Source organism: Rhinolophus ferrumequinum, chromosome 9 (assembly GCF_004115265.2).
Source record: "Rhinolophus ferrumequinum isolate MPI-CBG mRhiFer1 chromosome 9, mRhiFer1_v1.p, whole genome shotgun sequence".
In the NCBI taxonomy this organism is placed as follows: domain Eukaryota; kingdom Metazoa; phylum Chordata; class Mammalia; order Chiroptera; family Rhinolophidae; genus Rhinolophus; species Rhinolophus ferrumequinum.
In genome coordinates this window covers 78,422,648-78,438,887 of record NC_046292.1, presented here as the reverse complement: position 1 = coordinate 78,438,887, position 16,240 = coordinate 78,422,648, and the positions used below count along the sequence as shown (strand labels likewise).

General features: G+C 46.6%; 1 protein-coding gene across 1 annotated transcript in view; it reads left to right on the top strand.

Annotated features, from left to right (window-relative positions):
* GMPR (guanosine monophosphate reductase) overlaps positions 1 to 16,240 on the top strand; it is a 37,181-nt gene that overhangs the window by 17,001 nt on the left and 3,940 nt on the right. The window contains 4 exon segments of the mRNA XM_033113569.1: positions 4,044 to 4,125; positions 7,777 to 7,883; positions 13,213 to 13,255; positions 16,003 to 16,162. Coding sequence (XP_032969460.1) covers positions 4,044 to 4,125; positions 7,777 to 7,883; positions 13,213 to 13,255; positions 16,003 to 16,162 — 392 coding nt within the window.

The following is a 16,240-nucleotide window of genomic DNA, read 5'->3' as shown; positions in this document are numbered from 1 at the left end:
TTCTATCAGCTTGGCCAACTGTGGCCCACAGGACAAAACCAACCCACTGCTGTTGCCGACTTCTGCCTGATGTCATTTTGTAGAAAGGATTTCTCTTGGCAAAGGGCCTCAGACAGTGAAAAGTGGGTGGGGAAGTTATTGTTTAATGGGATGACAAAAAAAGTTCTGGAGCTGCATAGTGGTGATGGTGGGCACAACTGTGTGAATGTACTTAATTATTTAAAAATGGTTAAAACAGTAAATTTTATGTTATATATATTTGACCACAATTAAAGCAAGAAGGAAAAAAGAAAGAAAGAAAGAAAAAGGAGAGAAGAAAGAAAAGTGAGTAGAAGAGCAATGTACAGAAGTCGTTCTGGAGTGGAGGGACCTCACATTTTCCTGAGCCCTGACTGAGAGCTGGACATGTGCCAGGAATTTATGGGACTTTGTAAACCTTACGGTGACAACAAGCAGGGATGATTAGCCCCATCTTATAGCAAGATAAATTGAGACTCAGAATTGAAGTGATTTTCTTAAAATTACGCAGGAAGTGGGAGGTCCGTCATTCGACCTCATGTCTTTCTGAACTATCTTGCTGTATATGTCTAAAGGAAAGCCGGAAAAATTGGGGCAACACCGTTTGGGTTTTGGTTTTTGCCCAAAGGACTTGTTAAAATGGTGCAAAAGTACTTACAATGTTCATTGGGTCACTTTTACATCTTTTCCTTGGGCCCTTACCCTTCTCCGTGACATGGAGGAACGGTCGTTGCCATCAGAGCGTGGGGGAGCCTGGACCACGCTCAGCCTCTTGGGGAGAAGGGTGACCAGCGGAAATCTCCATTTGCCGGCTTTGGGGCCCGGGTGGGGGTCTGTAGACTCGTTTTATTGTGGCTTGCCGAGAAATGACTGTGCATGAGCTGCTGGAATGACAGCGAGATGTGTTGCTGGGTGCAGTCCCATTGTGGCCGTCCATATCCACGGCACACATGTGGTGCTTCCGGCCAAGATAAGCTAGTTTCTCACTAATCACCCCTGAGCCACTCCCCGAACCCAGCAGGTCACGGCCCAGGCCCAGAGCTGCCTGGGTCTGCACCGGGGCTTTCACTGGAGCCTGGCCACACGCCTGTCATCATTCTCATTTCTGATTTTGGCTTTTCCTATTTTAACCTTATTTTTGCCCTTCTGGATTTCAAACTTGAATAGATAGCTTTTTGTTCCTGAAAGTGGAAACTCACTCGTCCTCTCCCAGTGGTCAGCTTTCCTGTTGTGTTGTCCTCATGCTTGAGGCATGTCAGCATTCCGGGTTTTTCCACCCTGCAGCCCTCTCTGTGGTGACCGCATTCTAACTTCTGATGAAGGAGCCACACAGGTAGTTGACAGGAGATGGTGACACCTGTGTAAGGCTCTGGGCTAATAAAACGGTATCACCATCCCATGCGTGGCTGTACCTGGTTCGTCCATCATGAGCTGACTCAAATTATTTTATTTTGTATAAAGTAGACCCGTTGAAATGAAATGATTTGTAGATAGCACCAGACTGAGGGGGTGAGGGGAGAATCCACGTTGAAAATGAAATTGTGGGGAGCTTCAAGTAACTTCTTTAAGTTTTTTATTATATCTTTTATTTTGAAAAATGTATTTTTATGTTATTTTTAAGACTTTAAAAATTTATATTTTAGTAGGTAAACCAGTGAGGAAGAATGAGAGCTGAGTCTTGTTTTTCAGGCTCCTAGTAAAACTAATAACAATTTCTATTGTAAAATCCAGAACATTTTTAAAGAGAAACTTAAAAATCAGATCCCTTTACCTAGACATAATTTGTTAGCATTTTGGTGTATGTTTTCATATATACACATACTCTTTTTTTTTTTTTAACAAAAGGGAGATCTTACTATTTCCTTCTGTTTTCCCTAATGTATACTGAAAGCATTTAAGCGTTTTCCCATGCCATTAAACCAAGCTTAAAAACATCACTTGGATGGGCCATAGATTGTTGAATCCTTCCCATTTGGGGGAATAGATTTTCAGTTTTGCTGTTATAAATAACATATCTTTGTGGTTAAATCCTTTGACCTCATCTATGATTATTTCCTTGGGAGAGAATCCTAAAAGTAGACTTAGTGGATCAAAGGATACATGAATTTTTCTATTTCTTCTATATGAGCAGACGGCTTTCTAGAAAAACTTGTACTCAAATAGACATTCTACCAGAAGAGAAAGAGAATGTATGTTTTTCTCTTTAGCATTTGTTGTTTATAATCATTAGTAATCTGTTAAGTGAAAAGTAACATCTTACTGGTATCTTAATTTTAATTTGATTATTAGTGAGCTTGAACACTTTCCCTGTGTTTATTGGCCACTTTTATTTATTTCATTAGTTTGTTCACGTCCTTTGCCAGGTACTCTATGAGGTGTTAGAATTTTTCTTGTAGATTTGGAAGAACTTTATAATGTCAGTAACCCTTTGTCATAATTGTAGGTATTTTTCCCCACCGGCTTATTTGCCTCTTAGTTTTGTTGATTATATGTATGTGTGTGTTTATATGTACATAACTTTTTATTTTCATGTAGAGAGATCTATCTTTATGTTTTTTTCTCACTTTTTTGCTTATTACAAGTATTCAACGTTTTCTTCTAAATTTGGGGGATAAACTTTTAGTTTAATTCAGGTGAAGCATATTTTGGTGAAAAATATGAGTGATAATCGATATCCAAAAGATCCCCTTTCCCAGCTCAGTCTATTGAAATATTGTTCCTTTCCTCACTGCCCTGTAATGCCACCTTTATCATATACGAACCAGAGGTGCCAAAAAAGTGTACACATTTTAAGAGATGTTATCTATGTATTACTTTTCAAAATTGAATTGCATTATGGTAGCACTGTGTAGTATGACGTGTGCTCAAAAGACAGCATTAATTAAATGAATGCTAATGTCATTCACTGTATTACAATTTTAATACAGTTTTTTCCTTTCTTAAAATGTGTGTACATTTTTTTGGTACCCTCTGTATATACTAATATGTGCTAGTCCTCTTTCTGGAACATATCATTTTCAATTTTTAGATGTTGTTTGGATTAAAGCAGCTTTGAGCCTTCTTTATCGCCCTTTTCCAAGATCCTTCTATAGAAAGTTAAAAGTCACTTTGTCTAGGTTTAAAAAAGAAAAGTTCCCTCTGGGAATCAATTCAGTGAAAAGACAGTGGGGCTTCAATGCAAAAAAAAAAAAAAAAGTAAAATGAGTAAGGATGCATTTCCCAAAATAAGACTTCGCACAGTTGTGAAAATTCAGTCAGGCATCTCGCTGAGTCTGTGCACCAGCTGAAGAATCCACAGGGCAGTGAATTGAAATAAAAATGGCTATTTTTGTGCTTCCAGACTCCTGCAGTGGAAGAACTTGTGCTATTTCCAATCCATATGCATTCTTCCGGTTTTTAGATTCTGCCACTTCCTGGCTCCTGTGTTTATTCTTAGGGCCACAGCTTTGTGTTCTGAAAACAGAGCATGTTCCAGTGCTGTTGGTCCATAAGGCCTCATCTGCCCTTTCATATCTAGGTGGGAACCTTTGACCCTGGGCAGGATGCCCAGGTATATTCCCAACTGTGAGACGACCCGTAGTTTCCTAATCCTGGTCCCTGGGGCTCCATAAGGTTTCTGTGAAGCATTTTATGCCCAACAATACAGACTGTAATCAGCTGAGAGAGTGTTGCATTGCTTATTTTATATATTTGGGTTCGCCATAAAATTTTGTTTTGTCCATCGCTGAAATGTTCAAAAAGTCCTGACCTAGTTTAAGGTCTTAGCATGTGAAAATCATGTTGTTCTGTACCTTCTCATACTATCAGCTCACCCAAATGTAGTCTCCAGATGTCAAATTCTGTGCTCCTAAATTTGGATCCGATGTTTTCTCCCCCACCCTCTTTTGTGGGGGGTTGGGGGTGTTCCTACTGCCTTGTGGCCTCCGGACATCCTCGTTCTATGTCCACGTACAGAGCTCCTCACTCATTCATCTTTGTATCACGAGGAGTAGTTCATGATCCAAGCTGTATTCTGTCTGTCTCAGGCAGGGAACGTGGTGACAGGAGAGATGGTAGAAGAACTGATTCTTTCCGGAGCAGATATAATCAAAGTGGGAGTTGGACCAGGTAAGACTTGCTGGGAGCACAGCAGAAGGTGGGTGTGAGGCTCATGGAGCCTGGGACAGGGCCAGAGGGAAGCTCATGAATGATCCATCCGGAAGTTTAAAGCACATTTCTTTGGAAACTACCATTGAGCTTTCGGAAGCGCTTAATTAGAAATGTCACTGAGCTACAGATACTCCTAGGGAACTTCTAAATGAGCTTGGATGTGGTTACAATGTGAGGTCCAGGTTTCAGAACTCAACTGTGAAAGAGAAGAATGCACATGTTGTTACTGCCCCTTTACACCTTGAAGAGGAAGGTGAGGGGTAAAGAATCCGTGGAGACACTTAACGGACATGAACAACTCAAGTTTCCGTGAGTGTTTGAAGGCCCCCAAGCATTGCAAATAGGCATGCAGCTGTGAGGTCACATTTGAACTTAACCCCTGGATAAGGCAGGTACCACATTTGGCTGCTCCTCTGATCCATATCCCTCTCAGATTTTGCCCGTTATCTTCTCTGGCATTGTCTCCTAGGACTGCCCCTTGGCATCCTGAGTGGAAGAACGAGCCTTTCTGTCCTTGTACTGGTGGCTCCATTTTCTCCTGGGACCAGTGGTGTTCACTATCCCCTTTGGCCATACAGGAGCATGGGCTTCCGTGTTTTTAAATTCTTCATTGACGTGTTGTAGAATTCTTCCTTACACATCCATTATTAACCAAACACTGAAATGGGAGAGAAGGAAAGAAGATACACATTTTCAGTTGGGAATGAAAAATAGCCAAGACTTAAGAAAAAATACTGCCCACCCAAAAGACATTACCGAAAAAGGAAGCAAACCATAAACGAACATGAGAAGAGTGTGGCAAAGTGCTGCTGGGAGGCAGAACACATTGTTGTGTTGTGACTTGTGTTGTGACTTGCAGTTACCAGCCTTGAGGAAAAAGAATGTACTGAAGGAACTATTATGGAAGAAGAGCCCTGTGGGCTCGTCAAAGTACCTAAGCTTTTAACACTCAGGGAGAGTTTCAAGATTGAACTTTTTAAATTGCCTCTCACCTAAGCCAGTTTTTGTAACATACTCTGAGCAAGAGGAAAGCCAACTCTGGTCTTTCCTGAGTGTCTGTCATTATTGAAAAGTCCAAGAAAGGATAAGGCCCAGGTTTTGCTTACAAGGAACTCCTACGTAGGATAGGCTGTCATAGACCAGGCTTGTAGTAGAACAGAATAGGCTAATAATAGAGCAGGAAGACTCTTTTTCCCAAAGGCAGGGGCACTCACCAGTCACCTGCTTAATCAGAAATAAGTGTTGAGTGTCTCGTAACCGCCATTGTGCTGGTAGGTGCCGTACAGGAGGTGAAGGTGTGTAAGCCATTTTCTTGGATCTCCAAGAGCTGTTCTTGTTGTAATCGTGAGCATTCAGCTGTGCTAGTTTCCTTTGTGCGTGTCCTCTGTGTATACATTGTTTCCCCCGAAGTTTTATTGTCCTTTCATTGTCACCGTGTGCTCCCAGGCTGTCTGTTTAGAACAGATGTGACTGAAGTGAGAAAGGGCCTTTCTTGGAGCCTGATGTATTAGAGATGCTTCTTTAAATTGATTGGAGACGATACTGACATTTCACAGGTTCTTTAGAGTGAAAATACTGGGTATTGTGTATCTAAATGACAGCATTAAAAAAAGGTTCATTATTGAGCAACTCCCGGCAACTGGAAAAAAGCATTGGAAATGGGCACCCCTTCCCTCTAACTGGGAGAAAATATGTACCCAATTTTTCCTTTCAACCTGGGGCTTCATCAAGACCACTCCCATGCCTTGTCCTTTGCTTGTGCAGAACTTCAGGCCACTACAGCTGAGGCCCCTGCCTTCCGAGGGGTTATAAGACTCTAATTCTGCCTCGCACAAGTGCATGTTTGGGGCAGAGGGTGGGGAGAGAAGCTTATTGGCTCCAGGACTGTGAGTAACATGTAAAGATGGACATAAAGAGATGAATTCTGGCCTGCAGCAAGATGTATGTGGTAGGAGGGCGTTCCCCTGTCCTTCCCTGCTTAAGCCAGGCCTGGGAGGATGGACATGGCTCTTTCTCTGTCTGATCTTATCCTTAAAGGCTTCTGGGAGAAATCTGTGGAAAGCTGTGAAGCCACTGGTGGTCAGGGGGAGCAGGAGAGGAGGCAGGGGCTCAGAGTACCTTACCCCCAGGTCTGGCAGGCAGTGGAGGAGTTCACTTCCAGCTTTTATACTGGCCCTGGGGCACCCCATAATTGACACCACAGGACATCCAGGAGGGACTGAGTGGCGAAGCAGCGGAGATAGGCATGTGGGTGACTCATTCATTCTTGAGCTCGCGCAATCTTTCAGTGACTATTTATAGTGCTTTATTATGTACGGGGCTCTGCTCAGCACTGGATCCACAACAGTGAACATCCAACGAGTTTACCATCCAGCAGAGAAAACAGATCTTCAGTTCTTACACAAATAATTACTTAAATGCCTCTTTCTGAAATGAGTACTGTGACGAACAGTTTTCCCTGAGGCAGTGACATTTAAGATGAAGCCTGGAAGATGAGAGAGGGTTGGCAAGACCAGGGGGTTGGTACAGAGGGGAGTGTTCAGACAGAGAACATCATGTACCGAGAATCCCTCAGGTGGCAAGAAAGTCGCTGTGCAGGAGGAACTGAAAGGTCAGCGTGGCTGGAGCGGGTTAAGCGGGAAGAGGGGGAGAAGAGACCGTGGGCGAGGAGGGTAGACATTCAGGAGTTTGATCGAGGTGGTCGCGGAGCCGGGGTGCCCACTTGCTGGGAGGAAGGGCAGGCGTTGAGCGAGGGGCATGTGCCAGAGATGCAGGTGCCCCTGGCATGACTCGGCCTGGACCTAACGGGTAATACTCTGCAGATGGTCGGCCAGGACTTCAGTTGACTGTGAGAAAGGCAGAGGTCAAGAGGATGGATGCATCTTGGTGGCTGGTGTGAGTCTTGACATGGAGGCCGACCTCAGTCAGAGTCCAAGCTGGATGGGGACTCTGGACAGGGTTGGAGATGGACTATGAGATCCTGAAAAACGAGGCTGGAGCCTGTGGGGGACAGAGTTGAGTGAGCCGAGGGTGGAGGAATAGGGTTAGTGCTGACTCCCTTTTCTCCAGGCCTTACTGTAGGCCAGGCCCTGGGCCAAACGATTTTCATTCCTTATGCCATTTCATTTCCACCATAGCCCTGTATAGTCGGGGTTTTACCTCTGTTTCACAGGTCAGGCTCTGAGAGAGAGAGAAGTTAGTAACTTGACAAAAATTGTAGGTAAAGAAGGCTGACGACCATGGGAGGAATCGGAGAGTTCCCTTGCCGTGTGGTGTGGTTGTGCGCACAGGTGAAGGGAAGTGGAGAGGAGTGGGAGTTTAAGCATGGAGTCAGTGCTCGGCCGTTAGGGGGAGCTGATGTCCTAGCGGGGAGAGACTGGCAGGGTACGGGGTGCAGTGTGTTCTGGACGAGCAGACGACGGTGATGAGGACCCAAAGGGGTGCATGGCCACCCAGTGTGGTTATCCAGCTACGTGGCAGCCCCTCCCCTCGTACCTTTCTTCTGCCACAGCAAGTTCATCCTCAGTAAACTGGGGCAGAGCTGTCATTTTGTGTCACGTTCTGCTCATTCATAACCGTCTGTCTTTGGGGTTCACTTCTTCCATCCAGGTTCCGTGTGCACTACCCGCACCAAGACGGGGGTGGGGTACCCCCAGCTGAGCGCCGTGATCGAGTGCGCGGACTCTGCCCACGGCCTGAAGGGGCACATCATCTCCGTAAGTCTACAAGCGGGGCTGGGGGATGGATCGGGGGGTGTCTCGGGATTGCAGGGCCCTGCTTCCTGGTTGCCCGTCACCCAGTGGCATCGCGTGGGCTTGGGTGTGAGCAGGGAGTGCAGTCACAGCAGAGACACAGGCCCTGCTCCTCACTTACTCTGTAGTGAGCGAGGTGGGCACATTAGTTAGTGACAACTAGTCAGAGACAACTTGAGGTGGTAGGTGGCACGATGGGGGACAGGGGAGGAGATTTGGGAAAATGAGAAGGCCACCCCAAACTGAGTGGCTTAAACAAGAGAAATATATTGTCTCACAGTCCTGGAGGCCAGAAGTCCGAGATCAAGCTGTCAGCAGGCCCATGAAGCCTTTGGGGAAGGCTCTGTCCCAGGCCTCTCGAGCGTCTGGTTCCTTGGCTTGTCACGCCATAATTCCAGTTTTCACGTGGCGTCCTCCCTGTGTGCATGTCTGTCTTTGTGTCCAACTTTTTCCTGTTTATAGTCCTGTTGGCTGAGAGACCCACCCTACTCCAGGATGACCTCCTCTTAGCTAATCATGTCTACAGTGGTGTCAGATGCTACCAGCGGGTCCCTGGTTATAGTGATAGCAGATTCCGTGGCATATTGGGGGCAGAAGTTAGATTTTGTGGGTTGAGAAATGTACAGGAAGGAGATGAGGGAAGGCAAAGACAGTGATGTGCCAACACTTTCATGAAGCTCCTAGAGGAGTACCATAGTACTAGGCTACTAAATCTTACCAATTGATTGAATGTCAAGTTGAAATCCTCTATTTATTTGTAATTCCCCACCTTGTCGTCGTGGGCACCATTCACACAGTTGACGAGACTTATCATGTCTCTCCCCTTCTAGAGGAGATGCTCAGAACAGGACAGAACATGTCACGTATAATTGGACAGACTCGGATAGAACTATGGTTTCCACTTACGTGGATGACATATATATGTCCGATTTTCTTTGTCCAGTTTTCTTCCAGTTGTTGCATTTCACACTTTAGTTGCTGAGTTAGCACATCCATGCCATTGAAGTTCAGAAGGAAGCCACAGCATGGACTCTGGTCAGCTGGGGCTTAACACCCCAGAGGCTGGACGTGAATCAGGTTTCTGTTTATTGTGACCCAAATGGGCTTCTGACAGGCAGAGAGCTGAAACATTCAGGATATCCCTTGCGAAGGTGAAGATTAAGGTGTGACGAGTTACTTTTGTTAGTCATCTGCTAGGGACATCACACAAAGGAGAGAATTTTAAAGGTGGAAACAGCTTTAGGAAGCAGTAATGGCTGTCATTTATTGAGCATCTACTATCTGCCAGGAATAACACACATTTCATCTTTAATCCTTGGAACAACCTGACAAGATAGATGTTATCTTTATTTGACAGGTGTGTTAGGGTTCTTTAGAGAAACAGAACCAATGGGTGTGTGTGTGTGTGTGTGTATGTGGAGAGAGAGAGAGAGAGAGAGAAAGAGAGACAAGGGAGGAGAGAGATATATGTATTGTAAGGAATTGGTTCACATGAGCATGGAGGGCAAAGTCCCAAGATCTGCAGGGTGAGGCAGCATGCTAGGGATCTAGGATTCTTGATGGGGGAGTTCCAGTCTGAGTCTGCAGGCCTCTGAACCAGGAAGAGCCAATGTTTCGGATGGAGTCAGAAGGCACAAAAAAGCCCATTTCCCAGTTCAAAGGCAGTCAGTTGGGAAATGTTCTCTCACTTAGGGAGGGTCAGCCCTTTTGGTCCATTCCGCCGATTGGATGAGGCCGGCCCACATTAAGGAGAGTAGTCTGTTTTACCCAGTCTCCTGATTCAAATGTGTTAACCTTATCCACAAACATCACCACAGAAACATCCAGAATAATGTTTGACCAAATATCTAAACACTCCATGGCCCAGTCGAGTTGACACATAAAATTAGCCATCACACCAGGTGAGGAAAGTGAAGCTTAGAGACCTTAAGTAGCTTGTTCAGCATCCCACAGTTGGTAGGGCAGAACCAGCGCTCAAACCAAGGTCTGTTCACCTCCCGTGTTCCACTCCTTCCCTGGCCCTCCCTCATTTAGAAAATGAGGAGACTCAGAGGGTGAAGAGCTTGCTGATGTCACAAAGAATGCAGGTCTCTGCAGGACCCCGGGGCTGCTCCTTTCCTCACCACGTTGCTTCGGGAGACTTCAGCTTTCTCTCTTCTTTGCCTTCGTCCTTTGCCCTCAGAGTCCTCAAGCGTGGCTTCCAATGGAAAGCCAAGCGTCAGCACCCGCTGAACTATTTGAAGAGGAGGGATCTGAACTGATAACCAGTGGCTTGGCCTTGGTAGTGCTTCACAGGACCTAAACGAAAAGTCCTGTGACTAGGTTGGCTGGGAACACTCCTGTCTCTTCTTTACTCACGTTCCACATTTTAATCAGTACATTTTGTGAAGACTTAGAGAACATGTTTACCGAGTCGGAGGAGGCCCAGTGTCGTGAGAGGCTGGTAATGATGGAGGGTTGGGTTAATTCGAAGTGACCCCCAACCCGCTCCTTCCCGACACCAGTCATTAGTGCTCTCATCCGCTCACTGACCCGCAGCAAAGAAGTAAAGGTGGATCAGCAAATTTCCTGTAATTGTATTGATTTAATATAGTACTTTCAGCTAGCTAGAGCATTATTTAGAAAGACCTAAACAAATTCTTTCAAAAAAAATTTTTAGGCTTGAAAAATTCCCCAACAAAATAGGTTTAGCCTAGAAAAAGTTGGAAAGTACAAATAAAGGTAAAGAAAATAAAGATGACTAGAACTGCCATCATCTTAAGATACCCACTGCTAGTATTTTGATAGGTATTCTAGACATTTTTAGAGTTTACTCTTAGCCAGGATTCTAATCTTGTTTTTCCATTATTACAGCCCTGTGACCTTGGGGCAAATCACTCAAACTTTCTGAGCCTCCCTTATTTTCTTCCCCCACTTGTAAAATATCAACTTCAGGTTCTTGTGGTGTTTGAATGGAAGAATGAAGTTTGGAAAAATTCCCTCTGCCTGCCCCCTGTGTTCTTTCACCACCCCGTATTTTAGGGATGAGCAAATATTTTTAAGAAGAGGTATGTTCACAACTTGCAGATTGAATCACCAGTCATGTGATGTGATGCTTTTCCTACTAAAATATAATGTTAACACGCTTGAAAAACAAAACAGGTAACCCTTTGAATATTTGTATATTTGTACAGTCTTTTTTAAAACCACCTTCCAGCAGCTATGAATGCTGATGCATGAAAATCAGTGTGTATCGTAGAGTGCAAGCGTTGCCCTACTGTTCCGCGTCCTGAGCAAGGAAAGGATGCTTTGAACAACGTTTGCAGATTACCTGTAAATGGGAGTAGGGAGCAGACTGCTGTGCCCTGAAACATGAGGGGATGTTGGCTTGCACCAGATTAAAGGTGCAGTGCAGCTGGCTTGGGCTGCACCGTCTGTTTCATAGACGCACACACCAAAGCAGAGTGAGCAGATGACGCCATAAGTGTGCTTTCTTCTCCGTGGCACATCACTAAATCCTATTAACGGTGGGCATCTTGGCCCATCCTGAGAGGAGAAGAGCTCATTTTCTTGGGGTCCTAGTACCTCTGCTCTTCTGAGTCAGGCCTCATCACCGACCACAAGAAAGTGGCATGTCACGGCCCCACATGAGACAACCTAGCAGTCAAAGGTACTCACAAGCAAGTGGGCAGAAGACTTAAAGAGTGTGTGTGTGTGTGTGTGTGTGTGTGTGTGTGTGTGTTGAAAGTCATGTATGTTAGGGACCTATTTTAATAGGAGCATGAGTTTAATCTTTCGAGGTTATAAGTTTGAAACTATTGTGTAGAACTGGTTTGGATAAAGAGATGAAGTACTTGAAAAATACTTGGCGGGACAAGTGAAGGGCATATGGAGTTGTACCTTTGAAAGAGAAAGTAAATATTCTGGAGCTCTGAAGCGCTAACTAGATACACAGAACCACAAACCCTATCACTGTCGTCACATGGAGGGCTTTGGCCAGTTGCCTTAAACGGAGAGACTACCTCTGCAATGATCATTCTTTGGCAGCCGGTGGCCCTCTGGAGGTCAGGGAAGCCACATACGAATAACACAATTGACTGAGGAAATACTTGCAGTCAGTAAGTATTCATAAAAGGAAAAGATCTAGCCTTCGCACCTACCTTTTGATCAGAACTGCAAAGAAGTAATGAAGCTGTATTTGAGTTCTAGATCCTGGAGTGACAGGCCTGAATAGCAGATAGAAAAACCAGGACTGGGACCCCATATCCTCAGTTGGAGACGCTATTGGTAAAGTGGTTCCAGTTCCACATAGCGGCCCTCCAATTCCAGAGGCACACACACCTTCCTGCTAATTGTAAAGCAAGGTAGTGTGGTGGCCTGTGTTTTCTGTGTTCTTCCCAAGGCTTGTCTGGCTGTCCCAAGGCAGGGTGCTGCCTTCTGGGGACAGTCACTTCCCTCTGAGACTGCGGTGTTTCTCCAAGGCCCACGCTGAGTCCAGGCTCTGTCACACCTCGCTAGTCCTGAGCGCCACTCTGCCTGCCCAGTGCCTTTGCTTCCTTGCCTCTCCCTATTGGGTCTGGCTCCTACTCCAGGCCACCCCCGCTGCCCTTTGCCTCCTCACACCTCACACAGGCGACATTGCGAATAGCAGGGAGCCTGGTCATTTTGTGCCTTATGTGTTTGTAAGGAAGCACCGTGGGCTTTGCATCCTAGAAAACTGGTACTTTGTGGCTGGTGTTTAAACATAGCCCCCCCCCCCCCCCCCCCCCCCCGCCCAGCTGAACTGTGCTGAGCAGCCCAAGATAACAGACTGTCCTGTTAGGTATTCAGGCAGCCCCAGGTGTCAGGAATGCATGTTTGACTCTAATGTACCCAGTTGCATTACGTGAAGGTGAATTATAGACACATGGAGTGGCTGGAAGTATAAAGTAGCTAACTCGGTGACCTTTCTGGCTCGTAAAATAATTCAGCGCTTGTATGAAATAAATCTCACCTCACACCAGGGAGGGAGGGAGAGGTGACGACCGAAGGAGAATGAACTTGAATGGGAATGGCTAGGTGTGTTGTGTCAAGTGCTGGAGGAGGATGAGGTCGGAGCCCCTGCTGTGCTCTCCGTGGCTCCTGCTGCTGCCTGCATCCCATGCAGGGGCGGGGCGGGCCGATGGAAGGTGCCCTGTGGAGGGGAGTGTTTGACTTTGGCTCTGAGGGTTCTGTACTTGGCTGGGGGCGGGTATCAATTCCCACACCCCCCTGGTGAGAGGCACAGCCTTGATGGGCTCCCACTGACACCCTCTTTACTCTTTCCGCTTTGAAGGACGGAGGCTGCACGTGTCCAGGAGATGTCGCCAAAGCCTTTGGTAAGGAGATGGAGGGTGGGGAGGGAGGTCGCTGCAGCTGCGTGCTGGCGGTGGGGTGGGACCTGGGAATGGGGTGGGAACCAGAATGAGCAGCTGGAACGTGTCGGGGTATTTTGGGCCAGTCCTGAGTGTTCTCTCCCGTGGTTTCAGGCCCGATTGGCCCAAATCCCGGCATCAGTTTCATTCTAGTTGATCGCAGAGCAAGCCAAGTACCCGGAGATAGATCTAGGGGTGACATCCTGCCAGTCAGGAATGGGTGAAATCATGGCTCAGAAGTCATGGCTGAGAAGGCTCAGGGCACCCGTGGAAAAGGACAGTACCAGGTCGGATGTGCAATAACCTCAGCGAGGGTCTTTGGGGCTTCACTTGGGGAGATTCCATACTAGGAGGGACGCTTTCCCCGCAGCAGTTTCTCCCCAGAGGCTGAGGAGCCCATTCCCCACTAGGGGGCAGCAGTGTCCAGCTGTGAGCCAGTGGGGTGGCACCCTGGGCCCCAGCCTGGGATCTTGGGTTTTTCTTGGGAAAGCGCTAGAAAGTCAAGATGCTAGAAAGTCAAGCATCTCAACATGCTGTGCAACCTGTGTTCAGAACTCAGAGCTGGCTGCACAGCTGGGGCCTCCAAAGGGTGAAGTGGGAGCCGTGTGATCTGGCAGGAGGCAGAAACAAAACTCCCGTGGATCCACCCTCCTTTCCTTATGCCAGGGCTGCCTTTGCTGCTGATGTATTTTTTCTTTTTCAGTGGAGGGAAACTTTCTGTCTTAAGCATTCTTAAGGGATGCCAGTGGCTCTTCCCCTTACCTGTATTCAGCGATTACTTCCTGTGCGCTTCTTCATCACCAGTTTAGAGTTCATCCCATAGAATGTCTTAGGCCTAGACATTAGCTCTTCTTCTTTTTTAAATTTAAACACTGATGGTGACAGAAGCAAATATGAGGCAGTGTTCTCATATGAGGCAGCAGCCGGGTTTGTAGCAGAGGCAAGTGACAAGGTCAGGGTCCCATAGTCGGGCAGAGCAAGGAGAAGTCAGGATGCCAGCTACACTAGTGCGCTCCCTTAGCCTTAATGTGAGGGCCACCAGCCAAGGACATTTTTACTATTGGCTTTTGAGCTGCATCTTCTTAACACGGATGCCTGTTCCCTCTTGAGTGCCCTGCTAATAGCACACATAGTGCTGCTCCCTGCTCAGAGTGGGAGCTGAGTACACTGTAGAGTGATTGGTCCTAAATAAGGACCTCGTAGATAACAGATCTGGGCGGTTCCTGGCATCTTTTCCTCATCTACGGTCCTTCCAATATGTGCAGCCAGGAACTGAGGAAGCTTGAGGGAGAGGGACTGTGTCAGGGAAAATGCTGGTTAGAAAAAGACATGAGCATGTTCAGAAATGAAAATAATTGGAAGCCACTTCAAAGCATTGTTTGAGGAGATCTGTGCTCTGTGTTCCTGCTGTTTACATCTGCTCCCAGGGTTGTGGTCATCAGGAGGCCTGGCTGGACACCAAGTCTCCTCTGCCCCCTTGTGATCATGGCAGGGGGGCAAGGAGCCAGCATTTGTGCTGGGACCCTGCAATGAAAGGTCTGCAAAGCTTATTGCCAAGTGGGAAGGTCCTAGTGTGCCTGCTTGCCTGGCTGCAGGCCAAGGGGCCAGCCCTGCAGAACCTGTCTTTCTGTAAGGCTGACCAGAAGGGACTGGAACGCCTGACACATGCCCCAAAGTCCCCTTATATTTAAATCACCAGATGGAAGAGGTACTTTTCAGGAGTTCCTATGCTTGCTCCTCCGTGTCCTTCATCCTAATTACTTAATACATCTGTTCCCTGATATCCTCGAATTCTAAATGTAAACCTTCAATAGGAGTTACTCAGAAGGAGCAGACGTAGCAGTTTCTTACTTAATAGTAGAGAGCCACTCTGCACAGTTACCCATGGGGAATGGGGACTGTTTCTATTTTGTCCCCATACACTTTCTACTTTCCTGAGAACTAGTCATTCTGTATCTCCCATGTGCCATGCACTGTGATAAACCCTGGGGACACAGCAGTGAGCCCTGGGGACACTGCTGTTCCAGCTGTTCTGGTCTTGTTCCAACATAGACTACAAAGGCAACTTCAGTCTCCTGTGCACCTGTCCTGGAAGTTCCATGTTATTTGGTGATGAATAGGGTATATTATTTACTCTGGAAGTCAAATATTTATCACAACAGAGGTGTAGGTAGAGTATACATGATATATACACACGTATGTACAGGTTTCTCTCCTTCATGCCCAGTCTCTAGTGTCGGGAGGTTCGGTCTGGTCTGTTCTGAGGTCCTTTCATGATCTACACAAACAGAATGAGAGATGCTGAGAGCTTAAGGTAGACCAGATGCCGGATGAGGACACTGTAGGGGAGTTACTGAATTAAGTGTGAGATTGGACAACGTGCAGTCTAAGCTGCTGTTCAATTCTTAATGTTTCTCTGATTCTAAATGAGTCAGACCTCTGAAAGTTGATTGTTCACAACCACTAAGAATCGTCCAGGGTATTCGCCAGCAAGCTTCAGCAGGCTGCATTTGTTTCCTGAGTGTTCAGTGCCCCTCTCCCTGTCAGGGGAACCTTCTTAACTTTTCTCAAAAGGGGAGAGGTTGAGCTTTTCTCTGAATTATAGGTAGAAAGAGGGTGAGTTGGGAGCAGCACTTGGATCTTTCCAGGGCGGATCGTTTCTGAGCTCTTTTCTCTGCTGCTTTCCTTTTGTCCCCATGGTCGGAGTTCAGGAGGCGGAGCAGATTTTGTCATGCTGGGAGGGATGTTTTCGGGCCATACTGAGTGTGCTGGAGAACTGATCGAGAGGAACGGGCAGAAGCTCAAGCTCTTCTACGGCATGAGCTCCGACACGGCGATGAAGAAACACGTGGGAGGGGTAGCCGAATACAGGTAAGGGGCAGAGCCAAGGCTTTTCATTTGGTGAGGACTCACATTTCTCCTGCTGCTTTACAGAGATGGGTTAGAAGT